General features: G+C 32.0%; 1 protein-coding gene across 1 annotated transcript; it reads right to left on the bottom strand.

The window, feature by feature from the left end:
- Positions 1 to 611: 611 nt before the first annotated feature.
- On the bottom strand, positions 612 to 11496 carry LOC137808803 (myosin-7-like). The gene is made up of 26 exons (XM_068610086.1): positions 11371 to 11496; positions 10490 to 10633; positions 10233 to 10378; positions 9727 to 9883; positions 9125 to 9183; positions 8856 to 9015; positions 8115 to 8264; positions 7877 to 8019; positions 7646 to 7792; positions 7441 to 7542; positions 7046 to 7103; positions 6851 to 6952; positions 6147 to 6184; positions 5847 to 5973; positions 5532 to 5702; positions 5129 to 5260; positions 4809 to 4918; positions 4638 to 4698; positions 3564 to 3741; positions 3190 to 3395; positions 2254 to 2373; positions 1924 to 2022; positions 1503 to 1787; positions 994 to 1098; positions 794 to 901; positions 612 to 722 (listed from the first exon to the last, which is right to left on the bottom strand). Exons 2-26 carry the CDS (start codon positions 10610 to 10612, stop codon positions 612 to 614), a joined length of 3198 nt encoding a protein of 1065 aa, XP_068466187.1. The 5' UTR covers positions 10613 to 10633; positions 11371 to 11496.
- Positions 11497 to 14943: the final 3447 nt, after the last annotated feature.

Genomic DNA, 14943 nt, shown 5'->3' with positions numbered 1-14943 from the left:
CGTCTATTATGTAAACAACTTTGCGTTATGGAGAATCCCATTATGCAATGCGTCTTTTTTTACTTACAAAATTGTGATTCTAGAATTCATTTTACCCATTCTAGATTACCAACTCCGAAAGTCGTTTTGAAAACCCGATTCTAAAAAGATGTCATAATAATCCAAAACAATACAACATAACTCGTTTTTTTTAGCTCAAACCACCAACGAAGCCTTCTCAACACACCACCACCTCCACCATAGCTCTGCCATTTGCTGCAACAACCTCAATGGTGTAAAAACCTGCAACTCATACACTGCCATGGAATCCACGTTTCCAAATAAAATGACAAGGGCAATTTGGATACTTTAAAAAATGATGAGGTGCAGGAAGAAGAATGATGGGGGTGCAGGAAGAAACACCCCTAGTCAATTTTACCAAACCAATAAAAAACCTGACTTAAACGGAACGGACTCAGTTTTCCCTAACTTTGAATAATATCAAATGGAAATTTTCTGCAATTTTCTTTTCCCATAAACTAATAAAGTTTATTAAAAGTACAAAAGATACCAATAATAATAATAATAATAATAATAATAATAGCATAAATCACAAACACTTACTAATTAATTTATACCTTAATATGTTCATTTTCTGAGTGAAATTTATTGATCAACTCATTGTGAGTAGCATTAATAGGAAACTCATCCTGCATACTTTTTTCCAATGAACTAATTTGTTCCTGTAAAACATAAAAATAAGAATAACAACACAATAACATAAATTTTCAAACACTTATTATTGAAATTATACCTTAAGATGTTCATTTTCTGAAGTAAGCTTATGGATAAACTCATTGTTAGTAACATTAGCAGATAACTTTTGTAAAGAAGTTTTCTTTTCCAATAGTTTAATCCGTTCCTGTAAAACATAAAAAATAAAGATAATAATAATAATAATAATAATAGTTACAACAATGCATAAATTTCAAATACTTGATGCTTAATTTGTACCTTAATATGTTTATTTTCTGAAGTAAGTTTATTGATCAACTCATAGTTGGTAACATTAGTAGGTAACTCCTGCACAATTTTCTTTTCCAGTGAATTCACCAGTTCCTGCACAGAATAAAAAATGAAACACACTTAACAACTTAATTATTAACTTCATAAATAAATATGAACCATCTCAGCAGGTGGTTCAATCCTTATGACAGAAAGTTCACAAGAGTCCAAACAACAACAACAACCCCCACAAACAGCAGAAGGAATCACTTGTCAAACCTAACATAAATAACTTGTTTTTAATCGAAAACATATAAACCAAAGGATGAAGACACCAATCTAAAAAGAAAAAACAAGCTGAAGGAAATTTGAAAGTAAACCAAGATTAGATCTTCAGGTGAGTCAAGGAGAACATTTCAAAATAATCAATCTCCTTCCTTGAAAATATACAATGAGTTCCTCATTTTTTGTCATTAACTTATCAATCAATTCAATGTGAACATCATTAACAGGAATACCTGCATAGTTGGAGGTTGCTCAACTACTTTCTTGGCAGCTTGTTCCTGAATGAGCACTGCCTTAGTTTCTTGGAACTGAAGCTTCATCTCTTGCAAATCATGCTGTAGTTTTTCAGTTTCATGTGTCTTGGCTTCCTTAATTTCTTGGAACTGATGTTGCATCTCTTGCAAAGCATGTTTTAGTTTTTCAGTTTCTTGTGTCTTGGCTTCCACAATTTCTTGTAACCGAACCTCCTTCTCTTGCAAAGCTTGTTGCAGTGTTTCATTTTCTTGTGTCTTAGCTTCCTCAATATCATAATGATAAAAACAACATTTAGCATGTTGGAGATAAATAATAAAATAACCAAATTAGCAATACTAGGCATGAAGAAACACTATTACATGCTTCTGCATTTTCATTTACTGTAAATAAATAAATTACCCTCATTGTCTTCTCTTCTTCTAGACAAGAAGTTAATTCTTTGACTTGCTTTTCCAGATCATTTTTTGCAGCTTCAAGTGCCTTGGCTTCCCTGGCAGCCTGCACTAAGTTGAAATTTAGATGTACATATATATATATATATGTATATATATGCATTATACATATATATATTAGTTGGTGATAACATCAAAGTTCTTGTTACAAAAGATAAGCCATCATTGTCATTGGAAATACTTGTGATGGAGGGGTTCAATGTTCAGAAATGTGATTCACATCAAACATTGTATGATTGATAATTTTTAAAAGTAAACAAGAGGGAAGAGGGAACACCATTTTAAGCTTTCGAAGTTCTCTCCTAGCCAATGCTCTCTTCCTGGAACACACTGCAAATGTTGTTGCTTTCTTTAGCCTCTGGAAATAAGTACGATCTTTATAACCTCTATATAGAACCTATGATAAGAAGAAAAAAACCCATTAAATTAATCAAGTTTTATGTATAATGCACCAAATATAATACAATTACTACTGATATAAACAATTTTCCAACACTTTCAATGCTTTAACCTCAAGCTTGTTCTGTCTTTACAAAGAAAAACATATTACAATGAAAGAAAGGGTAAGTAAAAGACTTAAATTTCAGTTGAGATTCTATAGTTATACTTAAAAGAAATAGATGAAATGTATTTTTCTGATGTGATTTACAAATGTGAATACAGTCTCAATTTATAGACGGTTTACAACTTTAAGAAAAGAAATAATAGGTAATGAAAATAAGAAATAATGAGTTTGTACAAATCAAATCACTAACAAGTTACAGTAAATAGAGAATGAAATCTACACTTAATTACACAATAATTTTTCTGATTATGCAACAGTTATGACAGATGGGGAGTCTACTAAACAATGTTCCTTTCATTATGGTCCTAGTGAAGGGTAGAAAGTTTTCATCTTTATACCTATGATATGATTGAAAGAAAACAAAGGTAATTGGCAAATATATAAAGGCAAAAGCTTACATACAGAACCATAGGTACTGTTGGTGCTGTTTTTCATTCATATTTAGAGTTTCATTCAGTAGTATACATTGTAGTTACTAAGATGCAAATTATCAAAGTAAAACTCCAAATTTTATTACAAAATAACATCAACAATTCCTATGCTAGAGTATCTAAGTTTTGTTCATGTATATTTTAAATAGGGAAAACTAAGCAGAAGTTTGAGATAGTAGTCTTCTTTAACTAAGAAGAAAATGCTTCTCTATCCTACCTGAATAACAATTGCAGCTAGTGATCGTTTTCTGAATCTAAGTTCTTTTCTAGCAACCATCCCTCTCAGACCAATTTGAATATAAATAGCTGATGCATAAATGGTTTTGTAAGCATTTCTGGAAATATGCATTAGGAAATCTTTCTGAATTTTCAAACAAGCTGCTTTTCTCCTCATGCATTCATACTGATGTCGTGCAAGTTTTCCTACATTAAATTTAGAGCGCATAAATGTAGAATCAACAACTGCATAGTAATATCTAACATCTAACATGAAAACTTTTATAAAAAAAATGTAATCAACATGTAATAGTATTTCATTGATTACATAGTAAAACACTTCAAACAGTCCTAAAGGATTCACATAAATGACACCTTTGGCAACCCTTTGAAGTTCTATGGCAGACAACTGCATTAAGATGTACTGTTTCTGACAGAGAAACGTGCGGAATTTTCTCTGAATGACAGTTGCAAATCTTCCCAGGGCCTCTGCACGACATGCATCTAGTTCTGCCATTTGACCTGCTCTCAGAAACACTTTTGTCTTTCCAATCTGCAATGGGAATAGTTCATTCAACAAGAGTTTTTTCATTTTCTTTTATAATCTTAAATCCAGGAGTCACACAAGCACATGAATGTCAAAAGCATGTGGCTGGTGAATTGCAAAAACATATGCCGCTGTATCTCAATATGCCTCTTGCAAAATCGCAATGAGATGGAGACTGCACATCAGATGTACAGGTAGACAAAGTCTCAACCTCAATAACAAAGTTGTTTCAAAATCAGAACATTTGTCCTTTCGATCAAGTTTAATCTGCAAATGCATAATTCCGAAGGAGAAAAAGATTCAAAGATAAACGCTTTTGTAGTTTAGGTATGGACTGCAAGTGCTCTAAGATTCTTAGAATCTTGATGTAATGTGACTCCATAATTTTTTATCAATATATACATGTTTGAAGGTATATTCTATAGGATGTGTTGTAAATATGATGCATCATGTTGATGGGTTGAAGCACTCCAAGGACTCCATTTAATTAGTTTATTATTGCTGATTAAAGAAAAAAACACAGAAATGCAATGCAATAGCAGTTAACTTTGTTAGTAAATAGCTAGAACATTACTTGCTTTCTTCATGGTGTTACTCAAACCAATGGAAAAGGAAAGAAAAAATAAAATATCCAAATAATATTTTGTTGGAAATCCAACATCGACTAGAGATTAAGACATTTCATAGTATATATGTGTATGCAAACCTTACCTTATAAACTGATTTTATAAGGTTCTTAAAATCTACTTCTTAATATGGTATCAGAGCCAGCTTAATTACAGAATAAATATCTCCTAATTATGCACAACATATTTTATTCCAATCCATGTTAAAGTAAACCAGCATGCAATGTAAATGTTACTACTGATATCATTAGAAACTCTAGTTGGATAAATTGGCACCTGATAATCTTTAAGATCCACTCTATCTAGAATCCTCTTGCAAGCAGTCATCCCATCACGGCTGAGAATGTATGGTTATTGTTATTGTTATTCGGTTTCAAATACTCCTGAATCAGATTCATCTACATGACTGGAAAAGGAAAAACAAAAAGTGGAAAGGCATGAAAATACCATGATTTCAGAACCTCAGGTTCCAGGATGCTAAACCTCTGAACAAATTCTTCAAATTTCTTTCTAGTGGGATATCCAGCACAACTTATCCGAATTGCCTCCAATACTCCCTGTGAACGGCATCCACAAAGTCTCAAGTCACTTGGCCAAAGTACTCATCACTACAAGAAAATCATTAAATAGAAACTAATTTTAGAGACAAAATAATTAGTTAATATAATAACTAATTATTTTTAGTCTCTAAAATTGATTTCTATTTAATAGTTTTTTAATAGTGCATGTCATACAAGAGAACACAGCCAAAATGGTATTGAACTTACTCCACATCGAAGCTGCTGCAACACATTATTGTTGTCGAATATCCGTGGCTTCAGAACATTATTTGGCTTTACACAACGAATGTAGTGTGGCTCGGTAGCATTTAGAGTTTCAAGCAATGATTGCAGTTGTAGCTTTGTAATACATGCATTAGCATAATGTAGATAAATACAAGGCAGAGATAATTTGCAATTATATACTTGGCAAAACAAAACAGACCTTATAGTTATAGTCTACCTATGTATCGTTTTTGTTAACATATGAGTTTTGGTTTAGTCTCTCTATAATACTTTTTTTATGTGATAATAGATGATTATTGTTACTTGAGGTATCAGCCTAACTGAGATGTCAAGTTGTATAGTGATACCTAACATGAAAGCTTTTATAAAGAAAAACAAAACAAACCTTAAACTGAGTGGCTATAGAAGAGAACTTTTTCGATTTTGTAGCATCCTGAGGTGAAGGTGGGAACAACCCTGAAACAAAGGAGCACTTGGAGGCCCTGAGTAGAGTAGCATGCTCTGGAATAACATAGTCTTTATTTTTATCAAGGAAAAGATTAGTTTGATAAGTGACCTGAAATTGAAAATCACCACATATTAAACCCTTTTTCTTTGCTGATATATTTTAAGTTGAATTGATATGCTGACTAGTTAAAAATTAAAGTAAAATTAGTCAGAACTTGAGAAAACTATGCAGATCAAAATGTACTTCACTTACATCACCGGCATAGTGCTTAATGGTGAAGTCAGTGCGAGACAACTTTGGCTTGTTGAAGCGTTTCTTGCCTATGAAGGTTTGATACATCTTTTCAGCAAATGTTTCATGCGTTGATCTTGGAAACATACTACAAAGAATAAGCAGGTGAAACTCACAATCTCAAAGAACATGCATAGCAGATGCCATTAAATATACCATCTAGAAGTATATTTATTGCAAAAGTGAATAATATTAGCCATTCTATGTCTAATTGAACAACCATAATCAAGTGTTTGAACCACTCAGTGATCAAATACATACCAGGCTTCATCCAGGAGAGCAATAATGCCAACAGGTTTCTGAAGTTATTGTAAGTGTACATGAATTAGAAATGTAAAATACGAAGAAACAAGTATAGCTCAGTAAAGTTCAAATGCAAACTCTTTAAAGAAAAAGAAAATGTTAAAGCCTAACAAGAAACAATACTACACAGAGGGAAAAGATTCTGAAACTCATCTTCAGAAGCCATGAACCAAGGTATACAAATACCCTTTCATTGCCACTCTACTTAAAGAAGGTCTTGTTTATTGGCAAAACTAAACTAACTCTGTTAAACTCCTGCTGAACTGTTACCCTTTTACTCCTTTTTCCTCTTATGATTCACTTTTAAACCCTTTTCTCTTAAGGTTATTGCTATGACTTGGTCCTAACATATGCAGTTATATGCACTAGCATTGCATCTACTTCCTTTAGAAATAGATTGTGAGATTAAAAAGAATTTACTGAACCATTATCATCACTTTGTCCAAAAATCTAGGTAGTTGTAACATCAATAGAATAATCACTATTCACTAATCATGACAGATTAACTTATGAGGAGTTTTAATTTGAATGGATGTTTCAAAAAAAGCATCATGAAAACTTATCAGGTTAATGATACTCACACTAAATCTCATGCAAGACTGAGATGAGAAAATGATAGAAGTTCCCTACAATGGAAAAATGGATGGAATTGTGAACTACACCTTCTCTATGAGATCAATAACATCTTGATTATCAACGAACTCAATATAACTCCAATCAATCTCTTCCTTTTTATATTCCTCTTGCTCCATTTTGAAGACATGCTGCATAATGAAATGTTGTTAATTGAGTCTACAACATAAATTGTCTAGCAGAAAATGGATTCCAACAAGATGGAAAATATAAACGAAATTAACCTGGTTGAAATGTTGCTGTAATTTCTCATTTGTTAAATTGATACAAAATTGCTCAAAGCTGGAAGTAACCATTAGATCATAGGAGAGTTCCAAAAGTTAGTAAGCCACATAAAAAGGGTTAATCCAAAAAATTACACCCTCTTTCTCACCCATCAACAACCAACACAATTATTTCTACTCTCCAAAAATTCTAACACCAGCTACCACAACATTTTTTAACCATTTATCCTATGCTTGAATCAAGCTTAACAAAATACTGTGACATGCAAAGAAGACAGATGCATATCAAGATATTGTCCCTTGGTTAATAAATGCATTGCACATAACTTCCCATAGTTAATAATCCCACTTCATGTAAACAAACACCTGAAAAAAAAAAGGTACTGGTTAAGCACCTGTTGGTCTTGAAACTCTCAAATCCATATATATCTAGAACTCCAATCAAACTATTTGACTTTGGATCTTGCCCAATAGTGTCGTTTATCTTGCACATAATCCTGAAAAACACATGTTTCCATCAATCAAATTACACAGAAACTCATGTATATTAAAATGAGCTTTTATAAGGATATGTAAACTTTTGAGCATCACAGATGTTACCAGTCAAAAAGCCTTGAATAAATTATTTTAGCTAATGCATCTCTGCTGAGAGCTGCAGAATTTGGATCAAGCGATTTTGTTATGGTATCACCACGAGTCACCATGATACGTTTGCAGAAAGAGTCTTCAAGGGATTTCTCATCACACCTTCCACAAACAAACAAGTAAATAAATAACCACAGAAGATTAATCTTCAAGAGAAACAGCAAATAAATTAATGGCATCACTTACATCAAAAGCTCAGCTGCGGTTTTTAGGTGGAAATAAGATTTTTCATCCTTGGGCTGAGAGGAATCCAACACCTCTTCCACTCCATTAACAAGATCAACATTTCCTAAATGAAGTATTGCAGCTACTGTTCGAAATATAGCATCCTGAGAGGAGGGATCACAAATATTTCTAATGAAAACAATAAATAGAAAAAAAGAAGAAACACACACTCTGCAATGGGGATGTTACTGAGGGGTACCTGCTCCTCAGAGCTGATCCCAACAACCTCCATAGCTCTCTTAGTTGCAAGGTACTCCTTAGAATCATCCACCCCATCAAGCTCAATGCAGCTTGATTGATTAAGGTAATGAAATTTTCTTGGATCTTCCAGTTTGTACTTACCAACATCCTAGACATGGGAAAACTCAAATAAAAACAAATTCACATTGTTAATTAGGAATGAAGAAAATTAATATAGGATTGATATTCCTTGTATAAATTAAACACACATGGGTCTTTATTTACAGATGAGAATAATAACAGGATCAATAACATAATAATATAAACTATGGGCTAAGCCCCTTTCATTCAACACACATCAAAGACTCATTATCTCACATCAAACAAGATCAACCAACAAGGTATTTCAAAATCCAACTCTTGAAGCTCATATGCATGTTGAGAATGCTCATTAACTTTTGTAATGAAACAGTAAATCTTGTAAGCACAGTTTTATCATTAAGTAATTACATTCAGAAACTATCCTTCAAGTTGATATATGAGTTCTAGATCTGGAGGCTTGTGCTTCTGTAAAACCCTAACCATAACTTGAATTTTATTCAATGGCTAGAGGCATCAAAGCCACTATGGATCATAGCTCATACACTATTTTATTGGAAGAAGATCTTAATGTTATCACACAAATTTTTTGCATTTGATGGAAAGCATATCTTCAATTTTGTAGGCCAAAATTTATTATCTGAAAGGAAGAATCATCTACCTCTTGTGGTGCAGCACAAAGCATATAAAAGCAATGATAATTTCTCTCAGGATTAGAAACTTGACAGACACGGGATCTTTCCAGCAAATATGTTCTGATAGCAGCTCCTGAAATTCTCCCCTTTTGATCAAACTGAATCTCCACAAACTTACCAAAACGACTGAAATTATACTATGGAAACTTAGGACAAAATTTAAATAAATTTAGGCAAAGAGGGTGCAGAGGAAATTGCAAAGGAAAAAAATATTACTGGACAACACATTTGGTACCTAGAATTATTATTCCTAACTGTCTTTGCATTGCCAAATGCTTCTAAAACTGGATTGGACTGCACAAGTGTGAATAACATGCAAAATAAGTAATAACATCCATGACTATATTTCTCAAGAGTGTGTCACTAAATTTACAATCACAATACTTTCACTACAAGAAAATCGTTAAATAAAAACTAATTTTAGAGACAAAAATAATTAGTTGCTATATTGACTAAATTAAATACTATTTTAAAAACTAAACAAGTTATTAGTTTTTAAATTAATTTCTATTATTGATAAATAGTTTCTAGATTGGTATCTAATTAGTTACCAATATTTTTGCTACCAAATTTAGAATCTAATTAATTGGTATTTAAAACCTTGGTAGCTAATTAAATACTAATTGATAAACTATTTATTAATGATAGAAACCGATAACTTTTTTTAGTCTCTAAAATAGTATCTAATGTAGTCAATATAACAACTAATTATTTGTGGTCTCTAAAATTGGTTTCTATTTAATGATTTCTAGTAGTGTAATATTTAGCATGTGGTTGGACAAGAAAACTAAAAGGCAGAAATATAATCAGAATACATGTCAAAATTTAGTTTCTTACCTCGAGAACTTGTTGCTCCACAGACCGTCCTTCAGTTTCTGCTCTTCCTCCTAAAAAAGCTAGATACTGCATGAGCATCTTTGTACTTTCAGTTTTACCAGCTCCACTTTCTCCACTAACCAAAATAGATTGGCTTCTTTTTTCGTTTATCATCTTGCTGTAGATAGTTTTATTGGTTAGTGAATGCAGACATGTCTTATTCATAATTTTATATCATTTCATAAGTGCCAAGAAGCTTTGATACTGTTAAGAAACCAGAAACTGTAAAAAAGAGTTATAAAACCAGAAATACAGAGAAGTCTTTTGTGTAGTTACTCAACGGAAGAAGAAAGAAGAAAAACAATTATCGTTCTATTTAATAATTTTCTTGTAATGTAGTATACGGTACATGTTACAAACTTATTTGTTTCTTAATTATCTAGATCTGTCATCATCATGTTTAAACCATAGAAACAGGTTAAAGCCACAAACCAAGACACAAAAAACTGAGAGCAGCAACAAGGTACCTATATGCAGAACTTGCAATTGCAAAAGGATGTGGACTCTGTTCACCAAAAGCTGCACCTTTATACTTCATCATGGTACTAGTTTCAGTCAAATGAGGTAACCTTTGAAAAGGGTTCACAGCTATCAATATATTTCCAGTGTATGTCTGCAAACACCACCACCAAAAGTTAAAGCTTCATTGCAGTGACTGTCAAAGCAAAGCAAAGCACATCTGAAATATGAAATTTCATTGCACAAGAAATATTTGACATCTTACATAAATTTTATTTCCGGAATATCGAATTTTCAAATTCTGAAGAACTCCTGGTTCATGCAGATATGCCAGTTTTGTCATATCTTCCACACCATTAGGTGGGAATTCTGGATCTTTGGGATACATGTTAGTCGATTTGCTCACAACCTGCAATGAAGATGCACATGGTGTTGAGTACTTTTAAAAGTTTTAATAATCTCATTGTGTAAGTGAATTGGTTTAACTCTAAAGTATACTGCAGAATCTTGCAGACAAACTTCTTGAAAAGATTTTAGCTAAACTACACAATTCCTTTCTAAAGAAGTATCCATGATGTGAATATCAGATGCACTGAGAAGGAATAAACTCTGCAACATACCGTGATATTCCTTTTCACCCATATAATAAGGCATCACACACCCAAAATTGCCTCAAAATGTACAAAGCATTGGAGAAAAGAACTACATATACTAGAAAAAGAGAAAATGTTTGTTATATTTGGTTAATATGTTTAAATTTGATCATGTTTGGATCATCAGTTACAAACCAATATGTGGAGAAGAAATAAGAAATGCAATACAGCTTCTGATGACATAGTATGTTTGTTACTTATAAGTGAGCTAATTCAGAACTATATAAAGAAACACATAGTATATTTGGATCTCTTTTTCTTTTATATACAGTACATGCATTGGTTATTCCAAACAACTATTGATGAGTGTAATTCTTCTAAAGTTAACAAATAATAAATCTTAAAATGGAGTATACAATTCTTCTATAGAATATTCACGTTTATTCACTTCTATATATCTGTATAAGGGTTGAGGCGCTTTTAAAGTATCTCATTTTATTTTATTTATTCTTTACTGATAAAAAATGATTTAATATACATTGAGGAAACTCACCCTGGTGCCCGATTTAAAGATAATGGTGACCTCATCTTTCTTAGAATCCTGGATTTCTCCATCTATCCAAGCTAATTCAGGGTCCTCAACCCACACAAAGGACCCTGCTACATAATTGAGTTGACCAGCAGCCTGTGCATTCAAAAGGATAATCAGTGCTTTTATCATCATAATAGAATTTCATTTGAATTTATATTGGCATCAATTGTGGACATGCTCACACTTTGCTCCCACATTAATTACAAGTAAAGGTCAATCATATAAATGAAGCTAATGCTGCCAAGTTTACATGACAACATAGTACATGCTACCTAGTTAATGTTAAGCATTAAACTCAAAGCCAGTTTTGTTTTAGAAATTTGAATGACCAATAATTATTATCTTTAATTCTAGTTTTGAATGTCATTTATACTATGATTTTAAATGTAATTAATAGTATAGTTTTTACCAGATAACATGTAGAATTTAAGAAGTCTATTGTGAAACCATTTAGAGAGATTATATTCTTATTTGGAAAGCAGCAGTCAAATAAGAATATACTAATACATTTAAGCCCCTTTAAACTTCAAAACATTGTCATCCATAACAAAAGTAAAAACAGAAACAAAACACTTCTGCATGATATTTAATAAGATGCATCTGTTCTTAACCAGAGTGCCTTAGCACACCTTTTAAATTATTTTTCTAAGAGAATCCAACATGCCCATCCACATCTACTTCAACCATGTCGAGAAATAATATCATACAACAACTTCATTGAAACTAGAAACAGATATAATCTAGTCATATTAAAGATTTTGTTGCCCCAAAAATGGGAAAAATCAGTTTAAAGCACTAGCCACCAAGGAATTTCAACCATCTCCATGTTATAGGACTAAAACAAATAAGCAAAAGCTTCAAAGGGTTGCTGACACTAAAAAAATATAGGTGAATGAAAAGTGCTTATTTGAACCATGTAACAGAATGTGAATCCTATCTAACTAAAGCACACGCAAGGAAAAGTAACACAATGTGAAATTGGAAAGTGTTAAAAGGTATTACCATTGCTAACAAAATGTTATGCTCCCAAATGAATCCGAGGATCAGCTACTCAAACCTTGGATTGCATCACCAGAGTCTACCAAGCAATGTGGAGAAAATAACTTGAGAATATTGAAACAAACTTGCTACTGTTACATATCTAACTTGGCGTTTTCTTGGTATGAAGATTGAAAGATTCAAAATGGGAGTCACCCCGGGAAAGTAGAGTTGCAGAAGAGGCTTCACAATCACGTTGCTTTTCACAAGAAGATGATCAAACCTATGCTAACCCTCCTCTGCAACTATCTTCCTCTATTCTCTTCTCTTGCTTCTACCCAACACGTTATAACATGACACATGAAACGTGATCACAAACAACAACTATGTATCTCAATCTTATGTAACTGGCACACCATGAAATCCAACTTCACATGTTGTCCTTATTCCTGTCACAAGATACCATATACACTTCCAACTAAAATTAAAAATCTTTGAATCCCTCGTTGTTTCTTCACACCTTGGATTCATTGTTTGCACATGAATCTCACACATGCACTATGCCATCATGTGATCCCCTTTGTTGAATACAAATACACCATGTCTTGTAAACTCTTGATGAGTTTTGACGTGATCAATCTCAGAAAGTGTCTTTAATCTTTCTCCTCCCTTCACCCTTCTTCTTCCACATCATGCATGATCATCCAAAAATGATGATCTTATCATAAATCTAAAGAAATTAAGAGAAAACACAAAATATACCCTTGTTGAAGAACTAATTGGTGCAACATCACCAGGGTGGTAGTTTTTCAACCATTGAATTGAATCTGAATATCTGATAGAAAATTGTTGTTTTTGGCAGAATTCAATGGCTTAGAAAACTCATGCTAGTTATGATTACAATTATAATTATTTTGTTTTCTCAACTATGTCTATATTTCTATTCTATGATCTCATTTGAGCTAGGATAAGTTGTTTTTTTTTTTGTTTTTGATAATTGAAGTGTATAATAATTTTAGCTGTAGTATATTTACACATGTTTATTTATAAACATTTTCTTAGTTTTTTTTTTATGTTTTTATTATTTAAAAACCATGATAAATTACTATATTTTAACTTTTTTTATCGTACAAAGTTGTATATTGCACTTGATACTTGGTAGTGTTTCATTGATATGTTATTTTTTTATATATAAAGCTTTCATGTTAAACATTATTATGCAACTTAACATCTCAGTTAGACTGACACCCCAAGTAACAACAATCATCTGTCATCACATGAAACAAATATTATTAAAAGAAAAATAAAGAAAATACAAAAAAAATATAGAGATTAGACCAAAACTCATATGTTGACAAAAACTATGTATAGGTAAATTATACTTATTCATAAAGAACTCTAAGAATATACTAGATAAAAACCTATTATACCAATGAAATAAGTCTCTCTACAAATAAATCTTAAGTTAGCCAACTTATCCGCTCACACATTCTCTTCACGAAAAATATAAGTAAACCCAAACCTTATTTTCCCACATTAATTAAGACAAGTATTCTACCGATTACGAAGCATCCACGGAACCTTAGTCCGAGCCATAAATGCACCATTAACCTAGGCAGAATCACATTCAAGTCCTACATTAGTAAGACCTATTTTTTTGAGTTTCCTCCCTAACATATTTAACTCCATAAAACTCTGCTACCAAAGCATTCTGAACGTGAATAAACGTAAAGAAATCACCAATAAACTCTCTCATACAATTTCCAATTTAAGCAGAAAAATATACAATTTCTATATATCAAAATAAGAAAAATTACATGGACATAGTTGAGAACATACACTTCAAAATATTCAGATGATAGAACTTATCAAAATAATTGAGATGATAGAACTTATCAAAATAATATAAATTATTATACAGTTCTATTTTTCTTATTTTGATATATATATAGAAATCGTATATTTTTCTGCTTAAATAGAAACATAACATAGACATAGTTGAGAACACAAAATAATTATAATTGTAACCATAACTAGCATGAGTTTAGAATAAGATTTAAATGTAATATTAATATTAATACTATAATAGCAAAAATTAGTATAAAAATAGAAAATGAAGTAGATTTAACCACGTAGAGAAGCTAGTTAGATCTCAGGTTTTCCTCGAATAAGGGTAAACAAACATTGGTATGATTCATATCTGTTAAGGAAAAAAGGTAACATGCCACCGTTGCACCAATACACAAGTAAGTGACATTTTCCAAGCCATTGAATTCTGCCAAAAACAAAGAATTTCTATCAGATATTCAGATTCAATTTAATGGTTGAAAAGCTACCACACTGGTGATGTTGCACCAACGAGTTCTTCAACAACGATGAGGGTGGATGCTAGATGCTTGGATTCAAGAAAAGGCGTGTAGATTTTGTGTTTTCTCTTAATTTCTTTAGATTTATGATAAGATCATCATTTGTGGACGATCATGCATGATGTGGAAGAAGAAGGGTGAAGGGAGGAAAAAGATTAAAGACACTTTCTGAGATTGATCACGTCAAAAC

This window comes from Phaseolus vulgaris, chromosome 3 (assembly GCF_000499845.2).
Source record: "Phaseolus vulgaris cultivar G19833 chromosome 3, P. vulgaris v2.0, whole genome shotgun sequence".
NCBI lineage: Eukaryota > Viridiplantae > Streptophyta > Magnoliopsida > Fabales > Fabaceae > Phaseolus > Phaseolus vulgaris.
This window is presented reverse-complemented; position numbering and strand designations above follow the sequence as displayed.